The sequence below is a fragment of the Rana temporaria genome, chromosome 8 (genome assembly GCF_905171775.1).
Source record: "Rana temporaria chromosome 8, aRanTem1.1, whole genome shotgun sequence".
In the NCBI taxonomy this organism is placed as follows: domain Eukaryota; kingdom Metazoa; phylum Chordata; class Amphibia; order Anura; family Ranidae; genus Rana; species Rana temporaria.
In genome coordinates, this window is record NC_053496.1 from 47,997,441 (window position 1) to 48,024,159 (window position 26,719).

A 26,719-nucleotide genomic window follows, 5' to 3' on the forward strand; every position below is an offset into this window, starting at 1 on the left:
TGGCAAGTATGAGGCAGCTACTTTGGGCCCCACAACAATGACAGAGCCCAGGGCAGCTTCCCCTTTTGCCCTGCCTTAAAGACGGCCCTGATTTGCGCATCTGATTTAAAAAACAGTGTCGTTGCAACCCTACTATTCAATAAGCTGACTTCCTCATATAAAACAAGGCCCCCCTCTGGTGAGAACCTATAAAGTTCAAAGCATAAATTACACATGAGCCCCAAAGGAGTCCAAAGTGCTTTAATTGTTCATCATACGATCACGTAAAACTTCCAGTCCGTTTTGGGGGCCGACAACACTCACTTCATCAGGGCTTTACACTTATGGTAAAAAGTAGTGGTAGAGGGGCACTGGATGCGGATCTTCATAAGTTATCAAAATGTTTACAAAGTCATTATTTAGCCCAATTGGCCTGTATTCAGCAGCTCACCACAAAAGGAATCCTCCAGGAGAGTAATCCAAGTGTAATAGGTCAAAGAGGGCGCCAAATGATAAAAAACTTTAGGATTCCAAAGTCTTTTTTGTTCAGCTGGTTACAACAAGCAGGATAAAAGGACAGTCAACATGTTTCAGGGGTCACATGATCCCCCCTTCATCAGGGCTGGGTGAAATGGCAGAATATATAGACGGTATAGAAACAGCCGCAAAGACACACAATAGACATGTGCAATTTGTTTATTTCCGAATTCGTTTTTTAACAAATTTTGACAGATTAGTTAACTCCAAAATTTCCGAATTTTTCAATTTCCGAATTTTTCAATTTCCGAATTTCCGAAGATTGAAAATAAAAAAATTCGAAATTTGAAAATGTAAAAAAGAATTGAAAATTTGAACATTTGAAAATTTCGAAAATTCGAGATTCGAAATTGCAAAATTAGAAAATCTAAAATTCGAAAATGGGAAATTCCAAAAATTGGATTTTCGAAATTCTGAATTTTCGAATTTCCGAAACTCTAAAATTTGAAAATTTGAAAATCCAATTTGTGAAATTTCCCATTTTCCAATTTTAGATTTTCAAATTTTGCAATTTCGAATCTCGAATTTTCAATTTTCATATTTTAGAATTTCGGAAATTCGAAATTTCGGAAAAATTCGAAAATATGAAATTCCGAATGAAATATGAAATTTAAAAGGCTAAAATTCGAAAATGGGAAATTTCCCGAATTTCTGAAAAAAGCAAAGAACAAAAAAAAAATTCGGCAGTGCACATGTCTAACACGCAACAAAGCATTTGAGTACATTTTTCACCATTTTAACTGTCTGCTGGTGTTATTTCTGTATTGTTAGCGCCTGTTAATTGATACAGGTGGACCTGCTCACGACTATATACGTCCTGTTTTTAAAGATGGATATCTCGGTAATGGCAGCAGCTGCTGCCACAATCAAGATATCCATCTTTACTGTGAGCGGTCCAGTAAACGATAACGGTTGGCTCTGCGGCGGATTCGCTGTAAGATCACCATTATCGGCGGCGGGAGAGGGGCCCCCCCCGCCGCTCTCCCGCGCCCTCCGCTGCTTACCGATCGGGTCCTGTCCCCTGCTCAGCTGGGATACGAGTGAGGGCAAGATGTCCCCCACCCGTCCCCATAGCAGGGCGGAAGTGACGTCAAAACTTCACTTCCGCCCATGCTTCTTAAAGCAATATTTTCTGGTTGTCATTTTTTCAAATGACACATTTTTTTTTGCATTTAAGTCTAAATATGAGATCTGAGTTTTTTTTTACCCCAGATCTCATATTTAAGAGGACCTGTCATGCTTTTTTCAGTGTAAAAAATAATAAAAGAAATAAAAATAAATAAGGAAACAAAACATTTTTTTTTAAAGCGCCCCGTCCCTATGAGCTCGCACGCAGAAGCGAACGCATACGTGAGTAGCGCCCGCATATGAAAATGGTGCTCAAACTACACAAGTGAGGTATCACCGCATTCGTTACAGCGAGAGCAATAATTATAGCCCTAGACCTTCTCTGTAGCTCAAAAGATGCAACCTATAGATTTTTTTTAAACGTCGCCTATGGAGATTTTTAAGGGTAAAAGTTTGACGCCATTCTACGAGTGGGCGCAATTTTGAAGCGTGACATGTTAGGGTATCATTTTACTCGGCGTAACATTATCTTTCACAATATATAAAAAAAATGGGCTAACGTTACTGTTGTCTTATTTTTCAATTCAAAAAAGTAAATTTTTTCCAAAAAAAGTGCGCTTGTAAGACCGCTGCGCAAATACGGTGTGACAAAAAGTATTGCAATGACTGCTATTTTATTCTCTAGGGTGTTATATATATATATATATATATATATATATATATATATATATATATATATATATATATATATATATATATATATATATATATATATAATGTTTGGGGGTTTTAAGTAATTTTCTAAAAAACAGCCAAGGTCCTTAAGTGGTTAATGCAATTTTTTCATACAATTTAGAGAAGGTGTCAATAAATGTGCCCCAGTCCATTTTTGGAGTTTTGCGTGGAATGTGTCAGAATTTTGCATTTTTTTTTCTCCACTTGTTTGTGTTATACCAATACAAACAAAATAAATAAACATGAGAATGCCTAAACATTTGTAATTGCAACAATTTTCTAGGCGAAGAAGTGCATCATCTGACAGAAATGCAGAGTTCTAATATTTTTGGCCATCACTTTATTTTCCTGTCCATTCTAATGCCGCGTACACACGATAGAATTTTGTCTTCATTTTAAAAAACGACGCTGCCTACACACCATCGTTTTTTCAAAATGCTCTAGCAAAACGCGGTTACGTACAACACGTACGACGGCACTCTGTTCCATTCAAGCTTGCGTCATAACTTACTTCTGAGCATGCGCGGGTTTAAAAACGTAGTTTTAAACGTCGTTTTAGCTCACACACGATAATTTTTTATGACACAAAAAACAACGTTTTGAAAAACGACATAAAAAAATTAAAGCATGTTCGAATTTTTTTTTTTGTCGTTTTTCAGAAGACATAAAACAACGTTTTGCCCACACACGGTCATTTTAAATGACGTTTTTAAAAATGTCGTTTTTTTCATCACAAAAAACGACCGTGTGTACGCGGCATCAGCCTTTTTACAGTTCACAGAGTCCTAATGAAGAGAGAGCGATGTTGGCCCCCCGAAATGTGTGTGGGGGGGGGGGGGGGGATCATATGATAAAACCCTACATTTATTTTTGAAACTTTTGGCGTCATGCCTTGCCATATGCATTTTTCTTTTGTTTTGTGAATCTTTTTTTTTTTTGCCAACTAAAGCAGTTAACATGGCGGATGGACAACACTGCTGGTATTGACAAGCAGTGGCAGAGGATCTCCATATAAAAAAAAAAAAATATATGCATCAGATAAATACAAAAATGTTTAGAAAACGATATAAACTAAGACTTGATAACAAACATACTTCTGTTCAATCTTGTCTTCTCCCCGTCTACACTTTGCCTTTCACACAATGTTGCCTATGATGAAGCTGTAGCCATGCATACTGTTACTGACCTTGGTAGCGCTCAGAGGTCATGGGGAGGTTCAGAAGATATGGAGCCTCATTTAGTAGGATCTCAGCTGCTTCCAGGTTGTCATGTAGTGTTGCCATATGAAGAGCCGTTTCTCCTAGTGCCCCTAATACAGACAAAGTGTATTGCAGTACAAAGAGATACATATTAGTAAACAGCTGTAGAATTTGAGTAAAATCTTGTCCCAAAAGTCTCCATACAGAGGAAAAATTAACAAACTCACACATACTGTATATATATATATATACACATATATACATATACACACACACACACACACACTATATTGCCAAGACACCTGCCTCTACACGCACATGAACTTTAAAGTAGGGTGACCACATGTCCCGGATTGCCCGGGACAGTCCCGCATTTTGCAGGTCTGTCCCGGTCACATTCATTCCAGGACAATACAGTGTCCCGGAATGAAACTGACACACCCACCCCTCGGGCCAATCTGATGCCCCCAAAAAAAGGCTGTCACGTCACCGCTTTACTCACTGACAGTACTTGTCCTGCCTGGGATTGCCTGGAGGAGCACAATCCCGCCCCCTGCTTGTGATTGGAGAAATCATAAATCTCACCTCTTGTGTCCAATAACTGTGCTGTGATTCGTTACAGCACAAGCTGATTTTTGGGAAGGGAGGGTGTCACTGAATGGTAGTCTGGAAATGTGGTCACCCTACTTTAATGGCATCCCAGTCTTAAAGTGGAGTTCCACCCATTTTTTTATGTTTGTCTGTGCTGCATGCCCTAATCTCATAGTGTTCAGAATGGACAATTTTTATTTATTTTGTTGCTTGTAAATACCTTTATTTTGTAGTCCTTCATTACTTCCTCCTCCTTATTAGCCTAGACTATTAAGTCACAAGGCTATTCTCAAGGGTTTCTGGGATAGGCATCATGTATCCCAGTAGTCCTTGCAAATAGCCTATTTGCATAGAGAAGGGGCGGCAACTTCCTCTGACACTCCCGTTGCTATGGAAACCTGACTGAAACCCATTACATCGCTTGTGCAGCACTAAGCATGTGCGAGATCTGCAAGGCTGAAATCCATTAAGTCATACAGTCTGGCTTTATGATGCCCACACTTAAGATGGCCACGGTCTATTTCTAGATTATAAACTAACTAAATGCTCTAACAACCTAACAAAACGGACCTTAGTTTACAGACTAACTTTACTAGACTACAATAAGCTTGTGTATTACAGGGGTATTTATATTTAAAAAGTGAAATTGTGGGTGGAACTCCCCTTTAAGGCCCATACACACTATCAGATTTTCTGCAGATTTTTGTCTTCAGATTTACCAAAACCATATAATATGAGGTTAAACCTTAAGAGTTTCAATTTGTATGCAATCAGGCAGGCCCTTGCACTACATGGTTTTGGTAAATCTGAAGACAAAAATCTGCAGATAATCTGATGTTGTGTATGGGGCTTTAGTCTGTAGAGTTCAATATTGAGTTGGCCCCCCCTTTGCAGCTATAACAGCTTCAACTCTTCTGGGAAGGCTTTCCACAAGGTTTAGGAGTGTGTCTATGGGAATGTTTGGCCATTTTTCCAGAAGCGCATTTGTGAGGTCAGGCACTGATGTTGGATGAGAAGGTCTGGCTCACACTCTCCACTCTAATTCATCCCAAAGGTGTTCTGTCAGGACTCTGTGCAGGCGAGTCAAGTTCCTCCACCCCAAACTCGCTCATCCATGTCTTTATGGACCTTGCCCTGTGCACAGTCATGTTGGAATAGGAAGGGGCCATTGCCAAACTGTTCCCACAAAGTTGGGAGCATGAAATTGTCCAAAATGTCTTTAAGAGTTCCCTTCACTGGAACTAAGGGGCCAAGCCCAACCCCTGAAAAACAACCCCACACCATAATCCCCCCCTCCACCAAATGATTTGGACCAGTGCACAAAGCAAGGTCCATAAAGACATGGATGAGCGAGTTTGGGGTGAAGGAAATTGACTATATACTATATATTGACAATATAGTATGTGTGTGTATATATACAGTTTTTTTCGGCGTATAACACGCACAGGGGTATAAAATGCACCCTAACTTTAAGAGGGAAGTTTCAGGAAAAAAACCTTCCCACAGCCCCCTGCGTATAACATGCAGGCACAGTTTACCCTCTATTTTCAGGGTAAAAAAGTGAGTGTTATATGCCAAAAATATATATATACATACACACACACATACACACAGCATCTCACAAAAGTGAGTACACCCCTCACATTTTTGAAAATATTTTATTCTATCATTTTGTGACAACACTGAAGAAATGACACTTTGTTACAATGTAAAGTAGTGAGTGTACAGCTTGTATAACAGTGTAAATTTGCTGTTCCCTCAAAATAACTCAACACACAGCCAGTAATGTCTAAACCACTGGCAACAAAAGTGAGTACATCCCATAAGTGAAAATGTCCAAATTAGGCCCAAAGTGTCACTATTTTGTGTGGCCACAGTTATTTTCCATCATCGCCTTAACCCTCTTGGGCATGGAGTTCACCAGAGCTTCACAGGTTGCCACTGAAGTCCTCTTCCACTCCTCCATGATGACATCACAGAGCTGGTGGATGTTAGAGACTTTGCGCTCCTCCACCTTTCATTTAAGGATGCCCCACAGATGCTCAATAGGGTTTAGGTCTGGAGACATGCTTGGCCAGTCCATCACCTTTACCCTCAGCTTCTTTAGCAAGGCAGAGGTCGTCTTGGAGGTGTGTTTTGAGTCTTTATCATGTTGGAATACTGCCCTGCGGTCCAGTCTCTGAAGGGAGGGGATCATGCCCTGCTTCAGTGTCACAGTACACGTTGGCATTCATGGTTCCCTCAATGAACTGTACCTCCCCAGTGCCGGCAGCACTCATGCAGCCCCAGACCATGACACTCCCACCACCATGCTTGACTGGAGGCAAGACACACTTGTCTTTGTACTCCTCACCTGGTTGCCGCCACACACGCTTGACACCATCTGAACCAAATAAGTTTATCTTGGTCTCATTAGAACACAGGACATGGTTCTAGTAATCCATATCCTTAGTCTGCTTATATTTAGCAAACTGTCTGCGGGCTTTCTTGTGCATCATCTTTAAAAGAGGCTTCCTTCTGGGACGACAGCCATGCAAACCAATTTGATGCAGTGTGCGGCGTATTGTCTGAGCACTGACAGGCTGACCCCCCCACCCCTTTCAACCTCTGCAGCAATGCTGGCAGCACTTATACTTCTATTTCCCAAAGACAACCTCTGGAGATGACGCTGAACATGTGCACTCAACCTCTTTGGTCGACCATGGCAAGGCCTGTTCTGAGTGGAACCTGTCCTGTTAAACTGCTGTATGGTCTTGGCCACCATGCTGCAGCTCAGTTTCAAGGTCTTGTCAATCTTCTTATAGCCTAGGCCAGGGATATGCAATTAGCGGACCTCCAGCTGTTGCAGAACTACAATTCCCATGAGGCATAGCAAGACTCTGACAGCCACAAACATGACACCCAGAGGCAGAGGCATGATGGGACTTGTAGTTTTGCAACAGCTGGAGGTCCGCTAATTGCATATCCCTGGCCTAGGCCATCTTTATGTAGAGTAACAATTATTTTTTTCAGATCCTCAGAGAGTTCTTTGCCATGAGGTGCCATGTTGAACTTCCAGTGACCAGTATGAGAGAGAACACCAAATTTACCACAACGGCTCTCCATTCACACCTTAGACCTTGTAACACTAACAAGTCACATGACATCGGAGAGGGAAACTGGCTAATTGGGCTTAATTTGGACATTTTCACTTAGGGGTGTACTCACTTTTTGTTGCCAGCTGGTTTAGACATTAGTGGCTGTGTGTTGAGTTATATTGAGGGAACAGCAAATTTACACTGTTATACAAGCTGTACACTCAATACTTTATTGTAGCAAAGTGTCATTTCTTCAGTGTTGTCACATGAAAAGTTATAATAAAATATTTACAAAAATAAGAGGGGTGTACTCACTTTTGTGAGATACTGTATAAATATATATATACACACAGTGCCTTGCGAAAGTATTCGGCCCCCTTGAACTTTGCGACCTTTTGCCACATTTCAGGCTTCAAACATAAAGATATAAAACTGTAATTTTTTTTGAAGAATCAACAACAAGTGAGACACAATCATGAAGTGGAACGAAATGTATTGGATATTTCAAACTGTTTTAACAAATTAAAAACTGTAAAATTGGGCGTGCAAAATTATTCAGCCCCCTTAAGTTAATACTTTGTAGCGCCACCTTTTGCTGCGATTACAGCTGTAAGTCACTTGGGGTATGTCTCTGAGACTATCACAGTGCAGGTGCATTTATACGGAGACTTGATTACACACAGGTGGATTCTATTTATCATCATTAGTCATTTAGGTTAACATTGGATCATTCAGAGATCCTCACTGAACTTCTGGAGAGACTTTGCTGCACTGAAAGTAAAGGGGCTGAATAATTTTGCACGCCCAATTTTTCAGTTTTTTATTTGTTAAAAAAGTTTGAAATATCCAATAAATTTCGTTCCACTTCATGATTGTGTCCCACTTGTTGATTCTTCAAAAAAAAATTACAGTTTTATATCTTTATGTGTGAAGCCTGAAATGTGGCAAAAGGTCGCAAAGTTCAAGGGGGCCGAATACTTTCGCAAGACACTGTATATACACACACAAAGTGACAGTGTGAAAATGTAGGCGAACATGCCACAGGATTTGCATTAAGGGTGAATGCGAAGTTCAAGACTCGTTTCTGAGAAGAGAAAGCTATGCTTTCGGTTTTCTCCGGATTCTGTATTTCCGCATCGGGGGCCTGGAGCTTGAAGGTTCCAAAGTGTATTTTACCAGGATTTTACCAGGTATCTGCAGCCTGTGTGACTGCACAGGTGTGCAGATTCATTATATTCTCAAGCCTGAGGATAGCTCAGAGCTCCCAGTTTAGAGACAGCTCTCATATTGGAGACACAGGTAGCTAGATTCACAGACGCCGCCGCAACTTTAAGGCAGCGTAGCATATCGTATTTACGCTACGCCGCCTTAAGTCAGAGAGGCAAGTACTGTATTCACAAAGCACTTGCCTCCTAACTTACGGCGGCGTAGCGTAAATAGGGCCGGCGTAAGCGCGCCTAATTCAAATTAGGATGAGGGGGTGTGTTTTATGTTAATGTGGTGTGACCTGACGTGATTGACGTTTTTTTACGAACGGCGCATGCGCCGTCCGTGTACATATCCCAGTGTGCATTGCTCCAAAGTACGCCGCAAGGACGTATTGGTTTCGACGTGATCGTATATTACGTCCAGCCCTGTTCACGGACGACGTAAAATTTTCAAATTTCGACGCGGGAACAACGGCCATACTTAACATTGACTACGCCTCCTAGGGGGCAGATTTATCTTTACGCGGCGTATCTCTTACGAAAACCGCGTATCTTTACTGCGACGGGCGCACGTACGTTCGTGAATCGGCGTATCTAGTCATTTACATATTCTACGCCGAACTCACCTAGCGGCCAGCCTAAAGATTACACTTTAAGATACGACGGCGTAGGAGACTTACGCCGCTCGTATCTTAGCCTAATTTAAGTGTATCTGGTTTCCAGAATACGCTTAAAAATTATATATACGGCGTAACTCTCTATGAATCTGGCTAAGGGTCTCACTCCAGGGGTCAGAGGTGCAACAGCCCACGGCCAGCAAACAGGAGGTCTTGTTTAGGGATGAGCTCCGGCGTGTTCGCACAGTCCACGTGCAGAGCCCGCCATGAATTCGGCACGGCGCTGCGCTAATCACAGGCAGGGAGACATTTCCTGATGCTCGGCTGCAGAGATTGGCAAATGTCTCCCTGCCTGTGGTTAGCGCAGCGCCGTGCAGACTTCCTAGCAGGCTCTGCACGTGGGGTGTGCGAACACGCCGGAGCTCATCCCTAGTCTTGTTCTAGGATTCAGGTGGGTTCCTATCCGGGTGTCAGGAGAATCCCTTCCCAGTGGCCAGGATTGGGTTGTGCAGCAGGGCTCTGCGACTAAAGGCTAAGGCCCCGTATACACCATAGAATTTATCCGCAGATAAATCCCAGCAAATGGGTTTCAGCGGATAGATCCTATGGTGTGTACACGCCAGCGGATCTGTTTCCGCGGATATATCTCCCCTGGGATGGATTCCAGCAGATCGAATATTCGCTGACATGCAGAACATATCCATCTGCTGGAGTCCATCCCAACGGATGGATCCGCTGGTCTGTATAGACTCACCGGATCCATCCGTCCAAAGGGATCCCCCGCATGCGTCGTAATGATTCGACGCATGCGTGGAATTCCTTATATGACAGCGTCGCGCACGTCGCCGCGTCATAATCGCGGCGACGGCGCGACACGTCATCGCCAGAGGATTTCGGCGCGGATTTCAATGCGATGGTGAGTACACTCCATCGCATTAAAATCTGCTGAAATCCTCGAGAGGATTTATCCGCGGAAACGGTCCGCTGGACCGTATCCGCGGATAAATCCTCCCGTGTGTATGGGGCCTAAGAGATCCAAGTGAACCGGGAGAGCTGGGCAATACAGTCAGAGAGACCGGTAAGAAGGGCAGCGGTGCTGCCAACAAGGGAGATGGGTGGCTCAGTATTTACGGTTAACATGTTGATGGTAGAAACGCCTACATGGGCAACTGATGTGTATGTGAACTTTCCATTTTGTTAAATAAAAGCGAGCTGTTATGCACTAAAATACAGTTTGGACTGGCGCAACTCATTGGAATAGCACATACCACCTGGGTATAGTCTCTCCAACACCACATTTTTTTTTATACTGACCTCTCTGAAAAGGGTCGCATTTATCGGATGCTAAGATTTCCCTGAGAAGTTCAACATTGTTTTCTTTTGCAGCCTGAAAAATGGGCATCTCCTGGATCCTGGAACCGAAAGACAAACACATATTTAGACAGATTACTTCACGTTGTCATTGACGTTTTTTATTAAAGTGTTTCCTATAAATCTTATCAGTGAAAATAAATAATCTCCATAGTTTGATATTTTTTCATGCAATTTGCAAAAGGGGCAATTAGTAACAGGAAAAATAAAAAATGTGTAGGCTGGGGACATCTTTTGAGTGCAGGGTTCTATGAACCTACCCCCTAAGGGGGCATCACCATAGTCAATCCTATACTATGATGCAAAGAGTGAAGCTGACTTCATCACAACTATTGTTCCCTCAATTTCAAAAACAGTATTCCACCAAATCTCATTGCCTTTTTTTAAAGCAACCATTCAATGCTCTCCTTTGGTCAAAACGAAACCATCCTGCTTGCAAAAGTTTAAAAGATTTGGTCCTTTTATCACATCGATTGTATTATTGCTCCACTGAGACCAACAATGGGACATTTTGGGCTAGATTCAGATAGCCCTGCGTAATGTTGTGCGGGCGTAACGTATCTCCGATACGTTACCTGTTGTGCGGGCGTAACGTATCTCCGATACGTTACCCTGCCGTAAATTAGGGCCCAAAATTCCGTATTCAGAAAGAAAGTTACGGCGGCGTAGCGTATGTGGTATGGCGTAAGCCCGCCTAATTCAAATTTGGATGATGTGGGCATGGGCGTCCGCTCCATAGGGCAAGGGGGGTCGTTTCCCCCCCCCTGGGATCACCAGGAGTGGAGCCGAACTGGCCCTGGGGCCGCTTTAAGCGGCGACTGCAGCGCTCCCCTCCTTCTGTCCTCCAGCGCTCGTATTGTATGTCATGGAGCTGGGTCTGTGTGCTTTTAACCCCCGCTAGCGGTGAAAGAAAGGGTAAAATGCGACTGTATCGCCGCTGCTGAAGCGTGCCCCCCCCCCCTGAAAAAAATTTAGCGGACGCCCATGGATGTGGGCATGTTTTATTTAAATTAACTGTGACCCCACGTATTTGACATTTTTTACGAACGGCGCATGCGCCTTTCGTGAAAGAATCCCAGTGCGCATGCTCGAAATTACGCCGCAAATCGGCACTGCTTTAGACGTGAACGTAACTTACGTACAGCCCTATTCGCGAACGACTTACGGAAACAGCGTAAAAATTTGACGCAGGAACGACGTCCATACTTAACATTGCGTACGCCTCATATAGCAGGAGTAACCTTACGCCGGAAAAAGCCTAACGTAAACAACGTAAAAAAATGCGCCGGGCATACGTACGTTTGTGAATCGGCGTATCTACCTAATTAGCATATTCCTTGTGTAAATCGACGGAAGCGCCACCTAGCGGCCAGCGTAAATATGCAACTAAGATACGACGGCGTAAGAGACTTACGCCAGTCGGATCTTAGCCAATTTTCGGCGTATCTTGCTTTCTGAATACAGAAAGAAGATACGCCGGCGCAGATTTGAATTTACGCGGCGTATCAATAGATACGCCGGCGTAAATTCTTTCTGAATCTAGCCCATTGTCTCCCACTGACACCACCAATCGGACACTATTCCTCCCAATGACAGCAATGATGAGGCACTATTCCTCCCACTGAAGCAATGATGACGCACTATTATTACCACTGATACCAATAATGGAGCACTATCTTTCCACTGACACCAATCATGTGGCACTACTTTTCCCCACTAATACCAATAATGGGGCATCATTCCTCCAACTAAAACCACTTAAAGATAGTGCCCCATCTTTGGTGTCAATGGGAGGAATAGTGTCCCATTATTGGCATTAGTGGGCACCAATCTTCCCACTAATACCAATGATGGTGCACTATACCTCCCAATGACATCAATGATGGGGCACTATTCCTCCCACCAATACCAATGATGGGGTACTATCCCTTCCACTGACACCAAAGATGGCACACTATTCCTCCCACTAATACCAATGATGGGGCACTATTCCTACTACTACTGACTGCAGGTCTTATGCAATTTTGTTACTCCCGCTGACAACCAAGCTGGAGGCATTATTTATTCCCACTGGCCCGGATTCAGGTAGATTTGCCCCTTAGTTACGGAGGCGCAGGGCAGCGTTTTTGCCCTGCGCCCCCGCAAATTTCCTGCGCTACCCGCGATTCACGGAGCACTAGCTCCGTAAATTGCGTGTGCGCTGTGTAAACTTGCCCTGCGTAAGGGCGCCTAATGTAAATGATCCCGTAGGGGGCGGGAATCATTTAAATTAGGCGCGCTCTGGCGCCGAGCATAGAGCGCATGCTCCGTCGGGAAACTTTCCTGACGTGCATTGCGGCAAATGACGTCGCAAGGACGTCATTTGCTTCAAAGTGAACGTGAATGGCGTCCAGCGCCATTCACGAATCATTTACGCAAACGACGTAGATTTCAAATTTCGCGACGCGGGAACGACGGGTATTCTTTAGCATTGGCTGCCCCTGCTTTTAGGATGTGCAACCTTACGCGAAACCCGACGTACGCAAACTACGTAAATTTCTCGCGCAACGTTGTGAATCGGTGTTAGTATGCAATTTGCATACTATACACTGAGCACAACGGGAACGCCACCTAGCGGCCATCGCTAGAATGCAGCCTACGATGTTCCTGAATCAGGAGCAATCGTAACGCCGGGGCAAGTAAGCAATTGCGCTGTGTAACCTATGGTTACACAGGCGCAATTGCTTCTTGAATCTGGGCCACTGATGCTAGGACATTTTATACTGCCACAGTTGGGTCCACCTAAAGTAGGCCAGTAAACTAGCCCTTTGTTTAGAAAGTTTGGAGATCCGTGCTGTACACAACTCAGAAAATGTTTAGCGACAGTTTTACCTCCTTTGTTGCAGTAGATCCATACTGGCCCCCTCCTCCTCCTCCGTCCATTCCAAGCATCCCATATGGAGGCATAGCTCATTCGTTAGTCTCTTCCTCATGGTGATACCAAATCTGAAAGTCAAAAACAGCCTTCTAAAGACTTCATAGGATCTCAGCCTTTGTGTCTACAGTGTATTCAATTCATGATGGAAACACAATTGATTTCACTCAGTCCACATTCCTCCCAGACGTTGACCTTAAAAAACACTTGGAAACTTTTAACAAGCAAGTAAAGTGGCATAACCTGTGTAGCACTACCCCCGAAGGAGCTGCTGGTTTGTTTTGGGTGGCATGTTACCTCATGGCTCCTCCGCCATCTAAGGGTGTATGGTGGATGTAGCAGTAACAGAATGTCCATGACAGGTGTCTTTTTCTGTGCTCTTTATTACCCAGCCGGGTAAAAACAATAAAAGTTTGTGGTGATAGAAGAGTTGAAGTAAAAGGAGAAATAGCAGATTCAGGCGTAGCAAGTCCTGCTTCCAACAACACTTATAGCTGGATTCAGGTAGGGGCGCGCATCTTTAAGGCGGCGTAGCGTATGGCATTTACACTACGCCGCCGTAAGTTAGATAGGCAAGTGCTGTATTTACAAAGCACTTGCCTCCTAAGTTACGGTGGCGTAGCGTGAATTGGCCGGCATAAGCGCGCTTAATTCAAATGAGGATGTGGGGGGCGTGTTTTATGTATATTACTTGTGACCCGACGTGATTGACGTTTTTTACGAACGTATCCCGGTGTGCATTGCGCCAAAGTACGCCGCAAGGACGTATTGGTTTCGACGTGAATGTAAATTACGTCCAGCCCTATTCACGGACGACTTACGCAAACAACGTAACATTTTCAAATTTCGACGCGGGAACGACGGCCATACTTAACATTGACTAGTCCAGCTATTTGATGAAATAACTTTACGCCTGAAAACGCCTTACGTAAACGTCGTATCTTTACTGCGACGGGCGCACGTACGTTCGTGAATAAGCGTATCTAGTCATTTACATTTTCTACGCCGAACTCAACGGAAGCGCCACCTAGCGGCCAGCCTAAATATTGCACCCTAAGATACGACGGCGCAGGCTGTCGTATCTTAGCTAGGTTTAAGTGTATCTCAGTTTCAGAATACACTTAAACTTAGGACGGCGCAGATTCCGAGTTAGGTCGGCGTATCTACTGATACGCCGGCCTAACTCTCTCTGAATCCAGCTATTAGTCTTCTTCGCCACTCCAGCCAGGGTGGGTATAGTGTACCTGGACAGGCCTCTTTCACTGACCTGGCAGCCAGAGTATCACTTGGAACTTAGAGGAAAAGTCTTTGCCACAGACCCTCCTTAGGATTGAGGTAGCGGAGGTAATCCTCCTTAATAGACTTCGGCCTGGATCTCCTTCAGGTAGTTTACAGGTGACAGACTGACAGGTGACCAACGTCCATCCTTTCAGTATTCGGTTCCCTTGATCCCCGGTGGATTGTCGAGACCCTATTGGATCGCCAGCCTCTCTTGGCTCTCCTCAGATGGACACCCCACCAACAGCTATCTTGCTTGGGATCTTCTCAGGATTGGGGGCCCCCCACAGTTTTAAATGTTCCGAACCAACATGGTCCCAGAACCAGGAACACCGCGTGGCACGTGCACCCCGGCCTGGTAGGCCATTTCGCAGGGGGTGCCGTGATGCAGTCACCCTGAAGGTGGGTGCCGCACTCGAAGAAGAAGACCCAGAACCAATGGCGTCTGTCTCATAAATACCCTCCCCCAGCATGCACAGCGAGGAGAAACCCTCCTGATAGGCTGCTAGGGAAAAGCACCCAAACCTCGACTCCACTGCTGCCACCTACCGTCCTGGGGTGGGAACAGCACCCCAGGAGCAACAGAATGAGCCCACAGCACAGCCAAGCTGAGACAGAGACCCAATTTGAATAGATCATCTGGATCAGAGCCAAGTGCCAACTAACTCTCTGATCCCCCTCTAAATTTAACAAAGCATCGGTACTTGGAAGTAACCAGGCGCTAGACCTGTTATATTGACAAATTGGGCTATTTACTCAGTCATAAAGTAAAAAAAATAATGAACCTCTGAAAACATTTAAGCTGGCCACACTCGAAGGAGCCGGGTGAAAAAAAAGTTGGCCAAACAGTGACTGCAGCCATTTATCTGCAGTGCTTGTTCAGGCATTCTGACAGCTGTGGGTGTTGACTGTCGGGTAGTGGCAGATTAACCCATCCATGCTGTTTAGAGTGGATGGGGGAATTTAAAGCGGTAGTAAAGTACGCTTTGTGATATTTACCTACAGCCTTTTATAAAATAAATATCTCCTCAATGGACTTAATGGATGGATAATGGACTGGATGCAGGCAGTGACATCACCGTCACTTGCGCTCCGAAGGTCCGGCATACATGCCTGACCTTCAGAGAACCATGCCGGAACCGAGGGATCCCTCACGGGAGTGATGTCATTGCGGCGCAGGCCACTTACACAGCTGGAGTCTGTGAACCCGGAAGGAAGAGCGGGGGGAAGCCCTGTCAGCGGTGACCGTGCATCGCTGGAGGACATCATTCTAAGGTAAGTATTTCATAATGTGCTAGTATGCAATGCATACTAGCACATTATGCAATTCTCTTACAGGGGAAAGTGTTTTTGTTTTTTTACTGCAGCAGTTTACAACTGCTTTAAGTGTTTTTTTTTTATTATTGTTCAGCCTAAGGGCTGAATGCGGGTGGACTAAACGTGTTTAGCCAGCCTAAGTCCTGGTGTTGCAGGTATTGTTTGTATTTCCATTGGTGCTATTACCATCTCTGTGTGTCCTCGGGTTGTGTTGTGACAGCACAGTGTCAGTATGTTGGGAGCAGCAATTGATGTTATCTACGCCACAGCCCCACCTCCCGATCATGTGACCACTGTGACCACCAATTCCCATGATCCACAGCGTAATAGCGAAGTTAAAGGGCTGGGTGGAAAGGGGTTAAAGCCCAATGGAAGCTTTCTTATTACCATAAGGCCTCATGCACATGGGCACAAATCGCTGCATTACGATCAAAATGTTTTCACTGATCTGAAAGCAGCTCTATGATAGCCAATGTGCCCGTGCATATGGTAGCTTTTCGAAACATATTCTAGGGCAGCATTAAGATCAGTAAAAAAAAAAGGACCAAATCTAACGTTCAGAGGCTAGTTTTTATACTAAAGTTTACATCCATATAACATATGGCATTAACGCATTCTATTGGAGCCGCCTGCCTCCTAGCAACGAAGGGCACTAGATGGCAGGAGATAGGGAGCAGGTCACTGAAGCCCAGCATTCTTTGTCGCTAGGATGCAAGTGGTATTATTGGCCACGTACAATTAGGGGGTGTCGTGACTGCTGGTTCTAAACATATGTGGCTGCAGGTGCATGACTTCCACAGATCCAACATGCATCCTTTATTGCTAGGATGCATGTTGCTTGGACACCTAGCATGCGCCTGTGCACATAACGTCTAATGCAGGCATCCGATTCAATAATATTTTGAATATATAGCAATTTCTGGAAAAAATGCTAAATTTTTAGGAATCCACCCGGACCAACGAATGTACGAAATTAATTTAGTTCAACATAACGAATATGATGACGAAAAATTCTTCAATGAATGACTGCATCCAAAAAGAAACAAAGCGAACATTTCTGGCATGCACATGTCTAAAGCCTCGTACACACGACCGGTTTTCCCTTTGGGAAAATTGTGATGAGAGCTTTTGGCCGGGAAAACCGCCCATGTGTATGCTCCATCGCAGTTTACCCGACAGGAAAACTGCGGGGAAAAAAAGAGAAACAGCTCTCTTTTTTCCCGCAGGGATTCCCGGCGTTTTTTTAACCCAAGAGTTTTCCCATGGGAAACACTGCCATGGAGCATACACACGGCCGGGATTCCCGACCAAAGCTCTCATGGCAGTTTTCCTGTCGGGAAACCCGGTAGTGTGTAGGAGGGAAAAAGTTACCAAGCAGGTTCTCGGGTTTCCCGGCGGACTTTTTACCGTCGGGAATCCAGTACGTGTGTACGAGGCTTAAGTATTAATGCTCTGTGCCTTACTGAAAAACCATTTGTTGGGAAAAAGGAAATTACAATTACATGGTTTGTCTTCAATGACTGCAGGTAAAGTAATTAGGAGATTTTGCAAGGACTCACCTTTGCTGAGACATCAGTAAGTCCTTTAGTGGTGATGGAAAATATAGATCATGGATTAGAGGACAAAGTATTCCGGTCTAGATGATGGACCTCCATATATGACATGACTTCATTCCACAATCTAAACATGTAGAAGATCAGAGGTTGTCAGGGATAAGTCTGTTTTGTGAGTTTAATGACTTCGGCAGTGTCTGTAGATGTACAGGATGTATGGATAGTCAGATTCCAGGGGGCGGGCCTATTGTCTGTAAACAAAGGAATGCGGTCATACCTGACCAGGCACTAAAGTCCAGTACATCACATACTGTACACAGACAATCCGAAACTACACCAGCCTGACTGTCAAGATTTTTATGTTTTAAAGTATAAATAAAGGCAAAGTTTTGATTTTATTTTTTTGATAGAGTGGAGAGGGATTAAAACCCCTATTAAAGGGTCACTAAAGGAAACAAATTTGTTCGCTGAAATGACTGTTTACAGGGTATAGAGACATACAAGTTAACTGATTCCTTTTAAAAATGATTCAAAATAGATTAAATTCAATCATATAATGTGCCTCTAGTTTCACTTTCGGTTTTAAACTGGTTTCATGTTTATGTGAAGTAAAGAGACCCACAGAACAAAAAAACAAACAAATCCAGGGCAGTGTTTTGTTTTTAAAATGAATCTGATTGGTTCTGAGGAGTTTTAGACACACAGCTTGGACCACAGTGAAAAGCTGCCATGAGTTTTTTCATAAGGAGCCAGACGAGCAGGAAGTGTGGAGATCACAGCAGAATTACAGCAACTTCAAAGCAAAAACAAACAATGAGGACATGAAACCAGTATTGCAGTAAGGTAAAGGAAGCTATTTAGCTAAAAAAAAAAATTCCTTTAGTGATCCTTTAATTTTTTTTATTTTGTGCCCCCATTGGGGAAATCCCCCTTCTCCATTTGTCCAGTTTACCATTTTCATTAAAGTGAAAGTAAAAGAAAATCCTAAATTTTGAGTTGTTCCAAGAAAAGTAATACAGTAAAACCTTGGTTTGAGAGTAACTTGGTTTGAGAGCGTTTTGCAAGACAAGCTATTTTTTTTAATACACTTTGACGTGATATACAAGTAGCATCATGTCACTGAGTATAAAAGAGAAGAGAGGCGCCTCTAATGCCGCGTACACACAACCATTTTTCGGGTTCTAAAAAATGACGTTTTTTTTTATGTCATTAAAAACGATCGTGTGTGGGCTTCAGAGCATTTTTCGGGTTCTAAAAAATGGGCAACATTCTATTTTTTCTATTTTTTTTTTTCTATTTTTTCACAACATTTTTAACGTTGTCGTTTTTAAGGTTGTAAAAAATGGTCGTGTGTGGGCTTTAACGACGTGAAAAATCCACGCATGCTCAGAAGCAAGTAATGAGACGGGAGCGCTTGTCCGGGTAAAACTACCATTCGTAATGGAGTAAGCACATTCATCACGATGTAACAGACAGAAAAGTGCGAATCGTCTTTTACTAACACAAAATCAGCTAAAGCAGCCCAAAGGGTGGCGTCATCCGAATGGAACTTCCCCTTTATAGTGCCGTCGTACGTGTTGTACGTCACCGCGCTTTGCTAGAGCATTTTTTTTTTACGATCGTGTGTAGGCAAGGCCGTTTTAATGATCGGGTTGAAAAAAACTTTGTTTTTTCTATACCCTTAAAAACTAAATTTTTTAGAACCCGAAAAACGGTCGTGTGTACGCGGCATATGGTTATATTTAATGAAAGTACAACATTTAGCAACATATTGCTACACTTAGGAGGTGCCTCTCTTCTCTTTAATATTAAAGAGTCCTAAGGGCATCATCATTTAATTTTTTTTTTACAAAATTCTGAGTTTAAAATACTTTTTCTTTGCAAAATTCCCCTTGTGGAGGCTTCCATTTCTGGATGGACATGTTATGGTTGCACAACCTGGTCACATTGCTATGATCTTTTAATATGGACTATAAGCTCAAGGACCTATGAATTAAAGGGGTTGTAAAGGTTTGTTTTTTATTTTCTCAATAGGTTACTTTAAGCTAGTGCATTGTTGGTTCACTTACCTTTTCCTTCAATTTCCCTTCTAAATTTGTTTTTTTTTTCTTTGTTTTCTTTGTCTGAATTTCTCACTTCCTGTTCCTCCTCAGTTAAGCTGTTCAGTAAGCTGTTCTAAATGACTTTCCACCGCTCGGATGATGGTGAAAAGCTTATTGAGGAGAAACAGGAAGTGAGAAATTCAAACAAAGAAAAAAAAACACTTAGAAGGGAAATCGAAGGAAAAGGTAAGTGAACCAACAATGCACTAGCTTAAAGGAACCAATTCAGAAAATAAAAGACTAAACTTTAAAACCCCTTTAATGGTTGTGGAACGAATCATTTGAGTTTCCATTATTTCTTATGGGAAAATTTGCTTTGATATACAAGTTCTTTGTATTACAAGCATGTTTCCGGAACAAATTATGCTCGCAATCCAAGGTTTTACTGTAGAGGGGAAATCTTCCAATGGGGACACTAGTTCTGGTTCCCAAGAGATTCCCTTAATTTTCAGGCATTTCCTCTAACTTTCTGTTTGGTTATGGGGCAGGAAGCAAAGGGAAATCTTCCCAACTGGACACAGATGGCGACTTCCCTACTCTATCCAAGATGAAAAAAAAAGTTGTGCCTATAGTTCATGTAGCGGGTGCCCTGCATCTCCCTCCGGCAGGGCAGGACTTAGGGTGGTGGGGGCCCCTGGGCTTGAGTGTTGATTGAGGGGCCCCCTGGGGCCGAGAAGCGGGGGGGTGCCACCGAGATCGAAGCTGATCGAAGTTGTTGAGTGGGGGGGAGGGTGCCGCCGAGATCGAAGCTGATCAAAGTTGTGTTGAGCGGGGGGGGGGACCCTTCATGGCTTCGAACCCCCCCAGTCCTGACAGGCAGTGTCCTCCTTTTGTGCCCTATTTATCCACAGGGCAAGGCACCGACACACCCTTCACGGCTTCACTCCACCCAGTCCTTGAGTCCTCTCATTCATCGTCCTCTCCTCCTGTCCTCCTCGGCCCCCAGCCATAGAAAGCTCATCTCTCTCTCTCTCTCTCCACCATAGGATGCGATGACAGGAGCGGGGCCCACCTCACACCTCAGTGTTATAGAAGAAGTACACCGGGGACATGGGACAGGTCCTCTTCCTCCATAGAGGAGGGCTGACCATGACAGTGTCAGTCCCCGGGGATGGGGGAGGGAGGGGGGTTCTCAGCTTACCTTTCCTGCGGAAGAAGGACATGGCGCCAGGCGGACGTGTGGCATTCAGTCAGCACATTGCTGGCGCCCTGGTTCCCTCCTTCCAGCACACGGGATGCCGGGGACCCGCTCACCGACCCCCGCTGGCCGCACACACCCCGGCTTTCCTAACATGAATGACACTTCCTCCTTCCTGCACACTCAGCTCCAACCTCCGCCATACTGTACACAGCCCGTACGACCTTCCGGGAAACGCACGGCCTGCTGGGTAGTCTCCTGGGGACGCTGAAGCCCGGTCGGTCATCTTCGTTAGGGGTGACCCGGTGCCAGTGGCCATCATTTTTACGGGCACTGCTGCCCATAAACGGACTTTAACGGACAGCCCGAAAACGAGCTCAAATTATGGACTGTCCGTAATTTAACGGACGGTTGGCAACACTGAAATTCAGCAGCGGCATGGCTCTTCCTGCTTCCTCCTCCCGGGGCCCCCTATTGGGCGGGGCCCATGGGCTTGAGCCCAGTCAAGCCCAATGGTAAGTCCGGCCCTGCCCTCCGGTCACCGATGGGATTACACAGGCTCTCAGGGAGAAAGAGAGCCTGTCAGCTCCTGCGAGGGAATTTTCCCCTTCCCTATCCTTCTCTCACTGTGCAATGAGGAGAGACACACACACAGGCAGAGCTGCTCACTCTGCTCCCTCCCCTGCTTCCTCGTTGGCAGAGAGGTAGGCGCCAATCATCAGCCAGAGCTGCTGCAGCAAAGGATTGTGGGACATATAGTCCCTAACACAAATGGCCCAATAGTTTCCTATGGGTACAGGACTACATACCCCTGCATGCTTGAGGGAAAAGCAGAAAAGGACACCAGGGGCTGACTAGGAGCTAGTCAGACACCACGAGGCAGAGGAGAAGACCAGACCTTGGGAGAGGTGTTGCCTCTTGGGTTGGCGTACCATTCTTGCCAGGCATCCACGGCCGGTCGGGGGACATCCTGCCTGAGAGGGGGATCCCAGGTGCATTTCCAGGTGCACCTGCACGGACAGCGTGAAGCGTCCAGTTGTAAGGTAGCCAGTTGGGCTACCTGAAGAGTCTGCCTGTTCCAGAACGTTTCCTTTGGGCTTGATCACAGGATTGGTAAGCAGGCACTTGCCCATTTGCAGGAAACAAAGACACTGTATGCAGACAGCATTGTTCAATTTGCCCACACTTGCCAGAACCTGGATCGTACGGATGCCCTGTTAAGCAATCACAGTGTCTGTCCTGTTATCCAGACACTGCCAGCATACGGCCTTTACACTCTATCCAATAGGAGTTTAAAGTGCACCAACTAAAGTGGCTAGCTGAAAACTCAAGGCCTTCTTCGTCAAAGGGACTGAAGCTATTGTGCCCATTCGGACATGTACCCATACTCAGGGGTCAAGTCCTGGGGAAAAAAGTGTGGAGACTCCCATCCAAGTTCCCCTCCCCCACCAAAAAAAAAAATGATACGCTCATATGCATAATTGCTAAACCGCGTGTTTTTTTTTCCAATCCACTGTACCTTAGTAATCCTTTATCTTACTGGCCGCTTCCTGTATATGGATTCATCGGGTAGTGTGCGGGTATTCCGTCACTTCCTCGATGGCGCAATGTCTCCTGTGAGCTTTTGTCATTGTTCCCAGGAGACATTGCGAAGGTCTGCCGCGAGTTATCGCTGGATTTAGAAAAAACTTTACCCGATGAATCCATATACAGGAAGCGGCCAGTAACATAAAGGATTACTAAGGTTCGCCTGCCCCTGACACTGACTCGAGCTGGGCATCGCCGCTTAGTAAATGATTGGCTCGGGCAACTCAGCTGCTCTCGGCTGCTCTAGTTCTGCAAAGGGAACTGCGTTCCTGCTGTGAAAAAAGTGCAGGGACTCTGTTCCCACGCGTTCCCGCAGGACTTGAGCCCTGCCCATACTCAGGGCTCAGTATATGTGATGCATGACCGAGGTAGTCTGTCTTGGGAGTTAGGCCATTGACCACTGAACTAAGTACAGTTAGGTAGATTCAGTAAGAGTTAGGCCGGCTTATCAGTAGATAAGTCTACCTAACTCAGAATCTACGCCGACCTATGTTTAAGCATGCTCAAACAGAGATACGCTTAAACATATCTAAGATAGGACGGCTTGCGCCGTCCTATTTTAGGTTGCAATTTTTCGGATGGCCGCTAGGTGGCGCTTCCATTGCGGTCGGCGTAGAATATGTAAATGAGGTGATATGCCGATTCACGAACATACGCCCGGCCGCCGCAGTCGATTTACGCCGTTTCCGTAAGGCATTTACAGGCCTAAAGTTATTCCATCTATTAGGTGGAATAACAATGTTAAAGTATGGCCGCCGTTCCCGCCGCGAGATTCAAATTTTTTACGTTGTTTGCGTAAGTCGTCCGCGAATCGGGATTTACGTAGTTTACGTCCACATCGAAATCAATAGGCCCGTGCGGCGTACTTAACCGCAATGCACACTGGGAAATGTAGTCGCCCGGCGCATGCGCAGTGAACAAAAACGTCAAAAACGTGAGGTCAAGCCTCATTACCATCAAACACGCCCCCCTCCAAGTTGTTTGAATTCGGCGCTCCTTACGCCCGCCCGCTTTAGGCTATGCCACCGTATATTAGCAGGCAAGTACATTGAGAATCATGTACTTGCCTAGCTAACTTACGGCGGCGTAGCCTAAACAGGCCAAGCTACGCCGCTGTAACTTTGCACTATTCTACCTGAATCTACCTAAGTGTTTGTAGTTTGTGGGCCAGTGGTGTCAGGAGAGAGAAGGGAGAGGTCTGACATACAGTAAGTGAGGGTGATTCCTCTGCTCCCCTCTTGTCTGGACTCACAGAGTAGAGAGAGAGTTGCTGCTCTTTTGGACATCGCTGTATCTAGATCGGGCTCAAGTGAATATTTAGGGGGGCTGCGTGCAGAAAGTTATTAACCTTAATGCATTAAATGCTCTAAAAACCTTGTACTTTTAGAACCACTTTAAAGCGGAGTTCCGGCCACAATTTCACTTTTTATATATAAATACCCCTGTAATACACAAGCTTAATGTATTCTAGTAAAGTTAGTCTGTAAACTAAGGTCCGTTTTGTTAGGTTGTTACATCATTTAGACACTTTATAAAATAGAAATTGACTGGGGCCATCTTAAGAGTGGGCATCATGAAGCCAGACTGTATGACTTCCTGGATTTCAGCCTTGCAGATCTCGCACATGCTCAGTGCTGCACAAGCAGTGTAATAGGTTTCAGATCAGGTTTCAGCACCTGTACTGTCCAAGTCACATGATTTTTCGAGACTGCTGGAAAGTTACACCCACTACATTCCCAGGAGTCTGTGCGGTGTAGGTTAGGAAGCTTAAGCACCTAGGTGCAGGAAGTGGGAAGATTAACTATTCTGCCTAGCAACAACACTTTGAAGGCATTTAAAAAAAAAAAAAATTCTTAAAGGACTAATGACATTTTTTTTAAACTATTGATGTAATGTTATATTTATGGGTGGAACTCCACTTTAAGCAATGCTACTGTTCTGATGTATTTGGTTTTATAAAGTAAAGCCTTATTCACATGGATGTACAGATCCTTCCATACATGCAAAGAGCCGTCTTCAGATGCCAGGATTGACAGATATTTTGTGAAAGCAGCTTATTGAAAACTGTGTGCGTCCTCATCCGTGCAATGGACCCGCATGGATGTTCACTCCTGAAAGCACATTTAGGTTTGTGCAAGTCTCTGCAGCTGGCGGCCTGTCATTGATTTCAACAGGGTGCCTGCATACTCCTGCACAGAATACTTGTGCATCCCTGGGCCCGGATTCAGAAAGATTGGCGTATATTTAGTCGGGCGTAGCGTATCTCATATGCGCTACGCCCCGTAACTTAGTGAGGCGAGTACCGTATTCAGAAATAACTTGCGCCCAAAGTTACGGCGGCGTAGCGTATATGGGCCGGCGTAAGCCCGCGTAATTCAAAGTAGGCTGGTAGGGGGCGTGTTGTATGGAAATTAATCGTGACCCCACGTAAATGACGCGCCTAACGAACGGCGCATGCGCGCGCATGCTCAGTATCACGTTTAATTTTCTCCCTAAATTACGCCGGCTCAATGCTTAGTCGACGTGAACGTAACCTATGTCCATCCCCATTCACGTACGACTTACGCAAACGACGTAAAATACGACGCTGTTTCCGATGTCCATACCTTAACATGACTTACCCTTGCTTTATGAGGGGTAAAGTTACGCCAGTCGGATGCCTTACGTAAACAGCGTATTTTAATACGCCGGGCGCAAGTACGTTCGTGAATCGGCGTATCTAGCTCATTTGCATATTCGACGCGGAAATCAACGGAAGCGCCACCTAGCGGTCAGCGTAAATATGCACCCAAGATACGACGGCGTAGGAGACTCGTATCTTGGCCGAATTCAAGCGCAAATGATTCTAAGAATCAGGCCCGTAGATACAACGGCGCACATTCAAACTTACGCGGCGTACGTGGAGATACGCCGTCGTAAGTCCTTTGTGAATCTGGGCCCTGGTGTCTGAATACATTGCATGGGTGTAAAGATCGGTACACCTGTGACAATGACAGTGATAACTTGTAAATAAAATATCTCTTGTGCAATTCTTATCTTATTTTCGGGTCCTGTTCCCTAAAGCCTCACCACTCTGAGATCCAGAGACTCTTGTTTTGGTGGCACCTGCAAAATTATGGATTTCACATCCCTTGCTGTCTTGGTGATGTGCAGTCAATGAATCACACAGATAGGTGCAATAAACTTATATTGAAGAAATGCAGCAATAGTTCACAACAAACACAGACGGTCACATGTAAACATGGAAATACCGGTAAACGGCTCTCATCGCCTCACACTGACAGAGTGTGTGGCGAGGAGAGCCGATCAGTGGCATTTCCTTGCAGGGAACATCCAGACATGTAATCAGGGCACTGATCATCAGTGCCCTGATTACAATACAGTGCCACCAGTGCAAACAATCAGTGCCCACCAGTGCCATCAATCAGTGCCCACAAGTGCCATTAATCAGTGCCAATTAGTGATGCCAGTAAGTGCTGGCCATCATTGCTGGCCATCAATGCCCATCAGTGCCACCAATCAATGCCCATCAGTGCCCTTCAGTGCCACCCATCAGTGCCGCCTATTAGTGCCCAGTGCCACCCATCAGTGCTGCCTATCTGTGCTCACCAGTGCCACCTATTATTGTCCATAAGTGCAGCATATTAGTGCCCATAAGTGCCGCCTCATCAGTGCCCATCAGTGCAGCCTATCAGTGCAGTCTCATTAGCTCACATCAGTGAAGGAGAAAAATTACTTTAGTAAATAAGAAAAAAATGTAATACACCCAACAGTGATTAAATACCACCAAAAGAAAGCGCTATTTGTGTAAAGAAAATTATAAAAAAAATTCACATGGTTACAGTTTAGCATGACCGCGCAATTGTCATTCAAAGTGTGACAGCGCTGAAAGTTGAAAATTGGCCTGGGCAGGAAGGGAGTGAAAGTGCCCAGTAGGCAAGTTGTTAAAGTAGAATTAATCTTTGGAAGCAGTGCCCAAAAATAGGCAGGCAGAGGGCAAAGGACTAGTCCCCAGTATTGGATGTGGTCTCCCGGCAGCTGATCTTTCCCCATTACTGACTCACCATGCCTTGTTCTGTATTGTGTTTCTGTGTCGGGGCAACCATCTTTATAGATTCAGGACTTTACTTCCTCAAGTCAGAGCCTCCAGCAAGGAGAAAAGTCATCAACACAGTAGTGACATCACCATCCATCTCACTACAAATCTGATGAAACTAGCAGTCAGATGTAACAGTGCCATAGACCTCATTCTGCATATATATCATATCTCATAACTTTGGAGAAAGAGGGACACCTTGTTGCAGAGTGCACTGAAAATGGTCTAAATTGCACTGAATATTGAGCAGAACTTAAAGGAGAAGTACAGTCAAAGCTTGTTTGGCTGCACTTCTCCTATTTACCAGCTCTGTGACCTCAGCCAACAGAGGGCTCAGGGCCGATCCTAGGCA

At 44.8% G+C, this 26,719-nt stretch overlaps 1 protein-coding gene across 1 annotated transcript in view; it reads right to left on the bottom strand.

Annotated features, from left to right (window-relative positions):
* The window catches only part of LOC120946906 (transient receptor potential cation channel subfamily V member 6-like), a 70,043-nt gene extending 52,377 nt beyond the window's left edge, over positions 1–17,666 (bottom strand). Inside the window, exons 1-4 of the mRNA XM_040361730.1 lie at positions 17,451–17,666; positions 13,254–13,367; positions 10,326–10,423; positions 3,506–3,628 (exon numbers count right to left, since the gene is read on the bottom strand). Coding sequence (XP_040217664.1) covers positions 3,506–3,628; positions 10,326–10,423; positions 13,254–13,367; positions 17,451–17,464 — 349 coding nt within the window. The 5' untranslated portion in view covers positions 17,465–17,666. The remainder of the gene's footprint in view (positions 1–3,505; positions 3,629–10,325; positions 10,424–13,253; positions 13,368–17,450) is intronic.
* Between the last annotated feature and the right edge of the window lie 9,053 nt (positions 17,667–26,719).